We start from the raw sequence: 12,269 nt of genomic DNA on the forward strand, positions 1-12,269 counted from the left end.
GCGTTGCCTACTAAGGACAGGCAGACCTCGGGACGCTTGCTGTATGGGCACGTTTGCTGGCTGACTGCACCCCATTTCGCCCGCAATGCTGCAGCACAGCCAGTGCGATGTGTAGCGTGTTGAGCAGATGCGGTGACTGCAAGCTGCTTTTGCTTTGGCAAACAACGCATACTTGTACCGGCCCTGCTCAACAAGGCAGCAAGGTGCAGCAGTGTATTTGGGTTATTGCCTATTAAAAGTATGCATTAAAAACACGCAGTAGGCTGCATGAGCTGCCAAGCAGATAGGTATAGATGCTTATTGCTAGAGGGATGGTGGCAATAGGTGAAGTAGAGGTGCACTAGTCGATGGCTGTGCTTTTTGGTGGGGCCGCTGCTGCGCCTTTGTGCATTTCTGACGCTTATCCGTATATAGGCATCGCCATACCTGCACTGAAATCGTTAGTAGACTGGTCTCTGTGTTTTCCAAAACGGTGGAAGATCTATTGTAGCACAGTGCAGTGTCAGCCTCACCGCAACTCAAGCCTCTGAGCGACAAAATGTGATCATCGTATGAATTAACCAGTAGGCATGCTACGAGCCACTATAAACTTAAGAAGTCAGTCGATACATTAGGCTTTATGAAGACTGGGTTGGAAATTCATTGCAACTACGTCTTAACTATTTGCCCTGAAGATGCTCATTGGTGCATCTTTGGGATCACTTCCACTACGACACTATATAAAATATCAATTTGTCACAAAAGAGCACGTAATCCAAGCGTGCGCCGAGTGTCACGCAAGCCAGCGAAAGAACACGCCGGCCCCACGGCAACTTCAACGGAGGGGGAGAGCGCATACGCCTCAAGCAACAATGCTAACAATGGCGCCGAAACGTCTGGAAGAGACTCGACGAAGCGACGTTAACCGGAGAGAGAAAGAGAGAGAGCACACGCGCACGCCGAGACACCTTCTCACCCGGCGAGTCGACAGACATTACTACCGCATGAGCATACACCAACAGGATGAGTCATCACTCCCCCCCCCCCCCCTCGAGAATGCTCCGACAGCGGCGGCCGAAGGAACGAGAAAAGCCTTGAAGGTTCCCAAGCTTTGGCCATGCTACGAGATCACGACACCCATAAGAAAGTTCGAGAATGCCTGTGGAAGCTATATAACCGCCGTGCAAGAATCAGAGGGTGAAATTCAGGAATTCGGGGAGTTCAGAGAGTTGAGTCCTCACCGGCGAAGTGATGTAACGTGAAGACTGAGCGTCTGCGGAAGAAGGGGATTCCCCGGCAAGCTAGTCGGCGAGTTCATCGAGCGTCTGCATTTCCGGAAGAAGTTCCTTCTTCGAGATTTGCCCCGAGCCACGCCGAGATCGTCTGACATGACCAGCACGGTGAATACGATTGGACACTTACTGTTCCTTTTCATTTTGTACTTTACGTGTTGGACTCTTAGTGCTTGTCGTGCATTATTTTCTTGTGTTTGTTAATACCCATCTGATTTGTATTGTGTTGTGTCTAGCCCTAAGTGTGCAAGTGTGTGTGTTACTGCCTTTTGTGAAGAATATATTTTGTTGTGTTTTGACAACTCTGGGCTCTGACTCGGTCTTTGGACAGCAACCGGCGTTCGCTGGCGCACCAGACGGCCCATTCTTAATTGTCCTTGCATTCGTGGGATTATTTTCGGAAGCTGATAAGTCGGCTTTGGAATTTGGTCCGGCGTCTGCGCCTTGTTCACTGGGGTCTGTGACACAATTTCAGAACCAAGCTTCGCAGTAACAGTGACATTAGATTAAAAGAACTATGCCTGTGCTAGATATATTTATTATGAGAATTAATGCTTTGCAGTTCTTAGTGAATGAACAAACATTAACTTCCATGCAAGTAATTAAAGAAATTACAGAGGTTGTGCAAGGTGGTCTTGTGATACGAACTCCAGACACACTGAGTGATGAATAAACCTATAGGAGCTATTAATGTAATATATGTTGGGTGAGTGAACTTCTTTTCTGACCATTGCTCAGCAATGAAGATGATGCAGCTTTGCTAATTATAGCCAGTTTTGCGGAAGCCTGCAATATGGAGGCAGATTTATAAAAGGGGAAACTTATCCACCTGACTATAATAGCTATAGTCAGCTTTGAAGGCTTCTGCAGAACAGATCTGCCATATTCAGCGTCCCTGTGCTTCGAGTTGTAGATTCATTCACCCTCACTCTGCAATCTGCTAGCCTCCTGGTTGAGCAACCAACAGATGGTAGAATGACCACCCCAGAAATGCGTTGGTCTCGGGTTCGATCACCTTACCAGGATGAATTTTTCTTTAACTGCGAAGCTTTTTTTCTGGGAAACCCATTTGGGTTCCCTTTGTAGCTGTTTGCTATGGTCGGGTGGATGACGAACTTCCCCTTTAACAATTTCCCTTTTCAGGCTTCGCTAAGAATGAGCTTATGGATTTTGGATATGTCTTCGCAGACCACGCTCATAAACCGCCACAACAGGTGACACAGGCTCAAAGTGAATGCTGCAAATATTCCCTTCCCCCCTCAATGTTTTTATGTTGATCAGTGTGAAAGCACCAAAGCTCAGCCACTTACAGGGCCAGGCCTCTTTGAACAGGACACCGTGAAGTCCGGGCAGAACAGCAGGTCCTGCAAGATAATATATTAGGGTGCTTCCCATCAACACAGGGCCAACAAACATTAGCATGCGCATTTGTCTACAGGGCTTCTGCAGAGCGTAGCATGCATGAAAAAGACAAATACAAATTTGAGCTATTTGAGCTGGGGTAGTGCTCGGCACCTTAATACGGCTGAAGAAAGAAAACAAGGACATGAATTGCAGGAGGAAGTTTCGAAACCTTTTCGGAAACACCATACGATAGTAGCCTTCTCACATGCAACATAAGTCTCTCAACACACCTGTGGTTAGCAGTTGGTGTCACACACAGTGTCGTCTACTCTTACAGGAAGCGCCTAACTGGTAATGAGGGATCTCCAACTTCAACGTTTCTTCAAATTTGAAGGAAAAAGCAGCTGATATGATGCATTAGACATCCATTCATTGAAAATCAATCTACAGGCCGTTATACCTTTGGCAGCAGTAGTTGACACAATACTTGGCAGATGCTTTTTAAGAATTCCCCATATTGTATATCAGCTGTCCCAAGAAAATGTCACCAAGAATTTTTTTTTTAATCGCAGAGGGCTTTATGGCGATCACTGTTTTGATAGGCGTACTTTGTCTAGGCTAGACATTTACCCAAAGTTAAATTTTGTTCCACTTGGCCTTTAAAGGGGCCCTGAAACACTTTTATAACTAATCATAGAATGGCCTCACTATTAGAGGATGTCATCTCACAAATCCCATGCCAGAAAAATGTTTGATCCTTCAACTATAAGTGGAGTCATTGCACTGATACCCAGTTTCCTCTCTCTTTTCGTCTCCACTAGCATGCTGGAAGCAACGGAGAAGCCAAGATAGCAAAGCCCCGGCCAAAAGTTGAGTGTCGCGGCGGTGATGGATGCTACATGTCTGTGATCGCAAAAAGACAGAAATATCACTTAATCTTTCCACTGTGTGCAACTGTGCATTTTCTTACTATGTTCAATAAGTGGCTCAGGGCCCCTTTAAGCACAGGTAGTGCACAAGTTCTTAACTATGAGGTTACTAGTCCACACTTACACACAGTGCCGTGATGAGGGACTGGGCCAGTGATTCCGTCTGAAACAACACAAAAGACAATTAATATTTCTAATTTCTGCTGTCAGTGATGGAAATTTGCATCCTCAGTACAGTATGGCAAAGATATGAATCACTGATGCTCAACCTGATGCAAGATCGAGTTGGTTGAATGCGAGACACATACTATAAGCACTGATGAGCTTCAGGGCACAAGGCTGCACAAATCAACTTTTAATGGGTCTTGTTCAATAAGATTCACGTGCAATGCCATTCTGATATAATGTACCGCAGTGGGTGACTTCATTAATTAAATTGAGAACTTCAATGAATGTAAAAAGCATTTCAGGCTGCACTTATTCCCCTTTCTGTGAGAAACAATGGTGCAGAATTCACAATGTTCCGCTAGCCATACTGATCGTGTTGCAATCAAATAAGCCCTCCGAGTTCCACATTTTATGTACTATATTGATGTTTGCCTACAGTAAATGTCAACAGGGTAACTATATTGTATGACACAAGCCCCCCCATCAAGTGAAGGGGATTTGAGGTTGCAACCACTATATTTGTATTGCAACCACTACAGAAAAACCAGTGCCACTAATGGGCAACAATTAAGAAGCAATCTTTGAGGACAAACTTCTTTTAAACAGATCACTTTAAATAAGATGTCTGCTCTCAAAGACGGCCTAGTTTTTAATTCTTTTTGTGGGAATCCGCAGGTCCCATGGTCCCATGACCGCTGCACGCGCGACGAATGTCGCGTCGGGCGCATGCGCACCAGGCAGGGTGGGAAAGGGGAAGCTTTCCTTTCGTGGGCGGCGCATGGGAATCGTAAGCGATATCAGCGCAACCGGGTGAGTCACGTGAGATCCCTCTGACATCGCCCCAGTCTCTTCGGTCACCAGCAAGCGGCGATAGTGGAAGGCTCCGCCGCTGCTCCCGTTTTCCCGCACGTGGTTAGTCAACCGCGTTCTGGCCGCAGCAATTGCCGCGACCACCCGTGTTCCCCAGTTGGTAAGTTGGAAGCCCTTCTTTACCTAGTGTATTATTCTCTTCGAGGGAACCCTCAGCAATGTCAACAATAGCTAGCTGGCCTGCTCGAAGTGTTAGTAGGAGTTGTAATAAATGCTGTCTGAGTGTAGACGTGGCTGTCTATTGTTTCCTCGAGCTTGTACCAGACCGTGGTTGATGCGCAGGCATGCCCCAACCGCAGGGTTCGGTGTGCCAACGCAAAGCGCCGTGGTCAGCCCCCCATATCCCGACATTTGGCGTTCCCAACGAGGGGCAAGCTCTTGGAAAACGGGACGACGATCGGTTCGGTGCGAGGAAGGCTTTGTCCGGACCAGCGTTAGGCCTCACCCAAAGGCGTGATTGCTAGCTAGATTGGGCATGTGCGTTTTTTGAGTGCGAGTTAATGCTGCACCAGTGCCACCGAACTCGTGTAGATGCTGAGATTTGCAGCGAGTTTTCTCCTAAGAGTACGCCTGAAGCGAGTGAGTGCAGCAGCGGACGCGGTGGTTGATTTTCCCTGTAGATATGTAAATAGCCTCCTTTCTGTATCTTTGGCTCTGGGAGCCGGGCGCCGGAAACGATGGCTAGGACGTCTGCGGGTTGCAGTCTCAGGAGTCGGCTCGGAAGCTGCGTGTTGAGCAGCGAGCGGGGACCACTTAGCTAGGCCTGCATCTCCTCACGGCGGCTCATCAGAACCCTTTATGGGGCTTTTGTGGCATTGGAATCCGTCATAGACGCGATTAGGCCTAAGGCCCTTCGGAGATGCCGGTCACATGTTCGAAGACAACCATGCTGTGACATTTAACGGGTGCAAACGGACTCGCTAGTTTGACTATATATACTCGTCCGAGCTAAGAAACCTCGTTCGAAATAGAAAGCTTATTTTGTTCAGATGGACTCAATATTTTGAGGGCGGAATAACCGAAATCTCGGATGACCATAGAGCGCTTTGTTCATACGAGCATCGTCAACTTTCATGCTGTATCGGACCGTAAAACTTCGGTCGGAGCGAATAACTTCATTCAAATGAAATTGATTGGTTTTTTTTCGTTGCCGCATAAAGCTATGTGGTAGACGGGTGGTTCAGTATCGTGTCAGATGGCCGACACCGCGGCGGCCTCTACTGCCTTAATTCTAAGTGTTTGTGGAGTGCATTTGAGCGACTTTGCAGAACAAGTGAAGCCGCCTGGACTTGCTATTGCTGTCATCGTCCACGTCCCTGCCTGCTGTCTCGGCCTCAAATTGCAACGGAGGCCCCGCCCTGTTCCCGGTCCGATGCAGCAGCACAAGGCAGCCACGAGGAAGGAGTCCCACCATCATATACTCCCTCGAGGATGCGTCGGTGCGAGGTTGCTCGTGCCGGCACGCGCGCCGCTTCGCTAAAGTCCTGACCCCCTGTTCCCAGCTGTACATTGCGGCGCGGACCTTGAGGGCAAGCCGTCTTCTGTCCCCGTCACTGTCAACCACTGTAACAGCTGCCATATCTAGACGGCCGCCACAGAGGACTGTGCTGCCCATTGACGTGGATTCTGCCATTTCCTGCCCGAGTTTATCATTGCATCTGCCCAGTCATTTCGTCAACACCGTCCTTCCAGCGATTTCTCCGCCGTAGGGGAACATTTAAGGGTGGAGGGATGTGACCGCCGCACGCGCAGTGAACGTCGCGTCGGGCGCATGCGCGCCAGGCAGGGTGGGGAGAGGGGAAGCTTTCGTTTCGTGGGTGGCGCATGGGAATCAAAAGTACTATCAGCACCACCGGGTGTGTCACGTAAGATGTGTCACGTAGGCGGCTGCGGCAAGCGCCGCGGCCGCCCGTATTCCCCAGTTGGTAAGTTGGAAGCCGTTCTTTACCTAGTGTATTATTCTCTACGAGGGAACCCTCAGCGATGTCAACTATAGCTAGCTGGCCTGCTCGAAGTGTTAGTTGCAGTCGTAATAAATGCTGTCCGAGCGTACACGTGGTTCTCGTCTATTGCACAGGCATGCCCCAACCGCGGGGTTCAGTGTGCTGAGGCAAGGCGCTGTGGTCAGCCCCCCACATCCCAACACTTTGTTATTAGCGACTTCGATTCAGCCTGTAACGACAGTAAGTAAATACTTACGACACCATGGCATTCGCATTACCAGTATGTAAAGCCGAATACCAGGCTCCATGTTTAGGTGGTGGAAACAAGCTTTCATTCAGACCCTGTGGTCCACAAACTTTTGACGCCGACTGTAGACACATTCCATAACAGGCTACAGTTGGGGAGCAAAGACAAGATGCTACAGCAGTCTCCTGTTCTAAGTGAGGCGTAAATCTATCAATGCAAGAGCGTTAACATTACGAATGGCACTACTATTCTAACTAGTACCTGTGCTCCTCCATTGGTGGCTGTGTCGTCCTCGGCTGCTCCCGGTAGGCTGGACCAAAAGAACCCTCGCCAGTCCGAGTCCTCAAAGATGTATGGTAGGATGCGTGTCAGCAGGCGCACACAGTTGAGCACTGCACAGAACACCCATAATTTAGTGACATTCATGAATCCGTAGCTGAAGGCCTTCTTTCCTCTTTTTTATTGCGGACTGTGGCTGAATACCAAGAGATAGTAAGAACCTTCCAGAACGTTGTTAGGGCTTGTTGGTGGGCAAAGTGGTTCTGATTCATAGTGAACAAAGAGCAGCACGAATTGATGAAGACGAGACGAGAAGGTGACACATTCTTCCTTCTTATGTCTGAACAGAAGTATACTGTCTTCAAATTTAGGAATACACTTGCAACCGCAACCGTTTAATGCAATGTTGAACAATGTGATTGATGAACAGTTATGCTTAATTAATATCTGTTTGATGTAACACCCAGCCTGCCCCACATAAGAGTGACCAAAGCTAGAAGAAACTTAATCACCTACGCCCATACGGCATTCTACAAACTTGTTGGAATGCTCTACATACACCTTCCAGGTCTTTTCTTGCAATTCAGCTGGTCTTTATTTCTCTGCATGATGGCGCATATCTTTCCTAACTTACTTAAGTCAGCAGTAAACACAATGTTGGCACGTATCGACTCTCTACTTTCTTAAGTCTATGCCCTCTGGTAACATAATTCTCTATCAACTTGCTCACCTCTAGGTTGTGCTGAAAATACGTACAGTTCTTGCTAAAAAGAAATGAAGGCAGAAAAGGGTCAAAATACCAGCTGTCTGCTGGGCAGCTGTGTTGCAGAGGGAGTCGGCAGCGCGCACCAGCCTTTCAACAGCCTTGTAGCACAAGGTGGCCAGGTTTGAAGGGGCTTCCTCACGCAGGGCCCGGATCTCGGCTGCGGGCACCAGGGCAAACACATCCTGGACGCTCTGCAGCCCAGACTCGCCCCAGAACTGCTCCCAGAATGCCTCATCACGGGCCTCGATTGGCTGCACATCAAGAAAGAAAGGCGGTGCAAGAATATTGCGAGTCAATTTTTGGGACAGTTCAGGGTTCCTACTTCTTGCCATGCGAAAGTAATTCATTTAAAAATAAATTTTTGTTAGGATTACTGACAGCACCAAGAAGGCATTAGTGTATGGAGGTTACATTGTAGGAAATTTCGAAGAAAAAAAAAGCAACAAACGAATATTTAATAATTTCAAATACAAAATAGCCACTACACGTAATTTTTAACACTGCTACAAAGGTGAAAACAAAAGCAACAAACACTATTTAAATAAACACAATACAGCCAGTACAAGAAACTATCGATAAATATTGTTAAAAAATGAACAAGTTAGTGAAACTTAATTAAAGGACTTACAGGGGAGTGTCAATCAGTTTATTATGTCCACCACTGCTAGGAATATTGGCTAGCAAAGATTATTACCATTTTGTCTCGAATTCCTTTGTTTTTAATAACTTGAGACAGACATCAGTGAAACACACGGCACATCTACGCAGTCACATTAAGTTGTGTTTCCATGTTATGACGCAGAATTATGACACCACCACAACATAGAATTTTGATGCCACCTCAGTATAATTACAGGCCTGCAACAACCACACACACATTCTCACCCATAAACATCTGGTGCACAAATACACACAAACATGCATGCTGTTTCATGCTAGTCCATAGCAATGTAAATTTGTATTTTTCTAAACAAGTACTATCGCTATCACTGGCAGCTATCAGGTGCAGCTGATAGCATGGACTAGCATTACGCTATAATCTCTATCTTGTTTTTGTGTGCTGTTCCACTTATCTGGACGGCTTTATTATCACTGTGCCCTTAGCTTTATTTATTGATTTGTTTAGTTCCTTGTTGGTTTAAAAGTTGAAGTCATGGGAGCAACAAAAAAATTTAAATAAGGTTAATAATCCTCATCTAATATGTGAAGAAGAAGAACATAAACTTTATTATCAAATCAATAGCGCAAGAGCAAAGAAAGCATACATCTTAGGTAGTACATTAGGAGGTCCCAAAGTAGAACTGTCTGGGGGACCTCCTGTTTTAGATTGCATACGATATAATCACATAAACAGCAGCAGGATGCATGAAACAAGCGATAACAACTTTTTACAAATCAAAGTGTTATATAAAAACAAAATAACAAGGAAATAGTACAAAAATAAATATCATAAAAAGGTTAGGCTAGTTTAACTTGTGAATTTAAAGCAATGGAACACGAACATATTTATTTAAAATCAATAAGAACATGAAGAGTCATACGTAGTAGAAGTCATAGTAGTAGAAAAGTCATACGTAGTAGAAATTCCCACACAAATACTAGAAAACACACGTCCGCAGAAAAGACAAAGACGAAAAGGAAAATCGGCAAGAAAAGAGGCAAGAAAAAGAAAGACAAAAAAAAAAGGACAAGAAAGATCACAGAGAAAGCAGCTCTTCTAACAATTTTATTTTTAATTTTCGTTTAAAGCAGTAGAAAGAAGAGGTAATCTTAATGTCAGCAGTAATTGCATTCCAAACACTTATACCAGCGAATCTGAGGGTAAACTTTCCATAATTTGATGTTATTTTCGGTAAAAGGAGGTTATTCTGTTCAGAAAACCTTGTGTTGTATGAATTAACGATGTGACACAAAGAAAGGACGTCCGTAGGTATGTCAAGATGAATGAAGCGAAACATGAGAAGCGATAACTTATATTGAAATAAATACCGAAGGGGTAGAATACGAAGAAGTTGGTAAAGAGGCAGGGAATGGCATCGCAGTGGTGTAAATGTCATGAGCTTCAATGCTTGGTTTTGGAGGCGTTCTAAAGGCTTGAGGTGAGTGGGATATGTGTTTCCCCATGTAGAGAAACAGAAAGATTTGAGTCCGGCGTACGTTTAGTGGGTCTGGGCACCCGCCGTGGACGCGCTTCCGAGACCTTGTCTCGAAGCAGCTTCCTCGGCTTGCTGGACGGCCCAGAGTTGTACTGTCAGGTTCGAGCTGAGCAGTGTGGTCTTCCAACGCGAGTGGAGGCTGGCGGTGGAAGAGGCGGAGGTGTCGGCACTGCCCGCATTATTTGTTATGTCCTGACATTCCCATAACATGTGATTAAGTGTGGCAACCTCGCCACAGGATGTGCATGTGTTTGTAGTGTACGTGTCTGGATACATGGCGTGCATGAGTCTTGGGTTTATGTAAGAATCAGTTTGTAATTGCCTGTAGTGTACTGCTTGCGCCCTGTCTAACTTAGCGTGAGGGAATGGGTATACGCGTCTCTGTAACTGGTGAAAAAAAAAAAAGCATTAATAAAGCATTAATATTGTAGAAGGAATATTGTGGAGAATATCATGTTACTCTCAAGATTTGCATAAAAAGAAAGGAAATCTAAGGGAGTCAAGAGCAAAAGGAAGCTCGTGAACATACTCCAGTTTACAGACATGCAGGGGTTTTTACTTATGTAAACTATTCAGTTTAATGAATGTGAAAAAGATTTCAAACTTCAACGTCATTCATGATATTTTAGTATCTGCCATTTGTCGTCTCCGTTCACTTCGCTCGAAAAGAAGTAAAAGTGCATGATCAGTATTCCAGCTGTCGCTGTGCAATGCTTATGACGGAAAGGTCACTCAAATGGTACAAGAGTTTGCTTGAGTTCAAAGAGTTTCTTCATTGTAGGAATACTGAGAATAAATGTACTTATTCTGAGCATAAATGTGCACTTCACAAGCCTTTGGACACAATTGTGCATGCCACACAGATCAAATAGGAAACCTCTTAGCGAAACCAATATTCTTGTTGCCATGCAGTTTTAAATATGAAATGTGGCTCAACCGAAGCAGGACTTCTCGTCTCTTTTCTAAGCATAAATATGACTCCTGTTGGCAATCTTCGAGAGCAAACAGTAGCAATAAACCATACAACCAAGAGGAAAGAAAAAATCTTTGAATTCTCACACACTTCTCATAAATATAGATATTTCCAGTAAACGAGCAAAATTTTATCTATGACCAAAATGTAGCCGAAACCGCGACGTACTGTTCAAACTTCGCATGTTAGTTACATATACATGGCATCTGAGAAGGTTTGCACTGCCTATGTTGAGATTTTTGCCCCCCCATCGAACAAACTGGTTTGGATATAAAAAGCACGTCGCATACGTGCTGCGTGCTTGATTCACGCGCATGAATATATAGACATCGCTAACCACTAGCGTATCAAGTTACGTTAAAGCAAGCCTGCTCATAAATTGCACTGAACCAGATATGTGACGCATTCAATTATGGTGTCGCCGCCTCCCTTAATTCGATTATTATTTTTTTATTTGTGATTTCTTTTGTTAGCGGATAGCGCTTACGTTTTAATTACTGCTTATGTAATTTGTCTCCAAGCACCAACGCTCGGTACCACGCTGTCCGAATCATCACAAATCGACGGCAACCAGTGACATCCTCCGCTACGGAGATCGATTTTTTTTTCTCAAGACCATATTGTTCTCGCCGGTCAGACGATGCATGCAAGCTACAGCCCACTGGCGAGCTGCTATTTATAGACTAACTCCGGCAAAAGCGAGACTAAACACAAGTAAATGGGGAGAGCGAGCGATCAACAAATTACGACAGTGGGTCAAGGCGCGCCCCTCTGCTGTTCTGCCAACTTTCGGATGCCGCCACGATCTGTCGCGCGCTGTCGGGGATCCGATCGAAGCACATCGTTTTCGGAGGCACCTGTTTCCACTCAGGGAGACAGCGCGTCGCAGATGTCGTAAGGTCGTAAAACTATCCACGACGATGAAAAGCGGCTCTCGAGCGACGGGCGCCGCGCGCGCGACATGGCCGCACCAGCCGCCCCGCGCGCGTCGCGCTCGCCAGCATATGCCGCCGCCACGCACCTGCGTTTTCGTCGTCAGCTGGATCACGGCCTTCCTGAAGTTGAGCTTGGAGTCTGTGTTGCCCATGGTGCTTGCCGACCGCCGGTGGTGAGCGCTCGCCGCCGCCGCAGAGTCGTGTAGACGAGGAGCACCACGGCGTCAAAACACCAACCGCACGCGGCCAGGCAGCCAGCGCACACCCGAAAATCGGAACCAACTCGTCCGCCGCCGAGAGATGCGCGGACGTTCCCGGTGCGATTTACGGCCCCAGAGACTAATCAGTTGCAAAGCACCGGAACCACAACTTGGCTGGGCCTGATTTT

General features: G+C 46.3%; 1 protein-coding gene across 1 annotated transcript in view; it reads right to left on the reverse strand.

Annotated features, from left to right (window-relative positions):
* The window catches only part of LOC119453490 (protein HID1), a 41,579-nt gene extending 29,388 nt beyond the window's left edge, over window positions 1-12,191 (reverse strand). The window contains exons 1-5 of the mRNA XM_037715534.2: window positions 11,968-12,191; window positions 7,852-8,068; window positions 7,034-7,164; window positions 3,669-3,707; window positions 2,582-2,635 (exon numbers count right to left, since the gene is read on the reverse strand). Coding sequence (XP_037571462.1) covers window positions 2,582-2,635; window positions 3,669-3,707; window positions 7,034-7,164; window positions 7,852-8,068; window positions 11,968-12,033 — 507 coding nt within the window. The 5' untranslated portion in view covers window positions 12,034-12,191. The remainder of the gene's footprint in view (window positions 1-2,581; window positions 2,636-3,668; window positions 3,708-7,033; window positions 7,165-7,851; window positions 8,069-11,967) is intronic.
* Between the last annotated feature and the right edge of the window lie 78 nt (window positions 12,192-12,269).

The sequence above is a fragment of the Dermacentor silvarum genome, chromosome 5, assembly GCF_013339745.2.
Source record: "Dermacentor silvarum isolate Dsil-2018 chromosome 5, BIME_Dsil_1.4, whole genome shotgun sequence".
NCBI lineage: Eukaryota > Metazoa > Arthropoda > Arachnida > Ixodida > Ixodidae > Dermacentor > Dermacentor silvarum.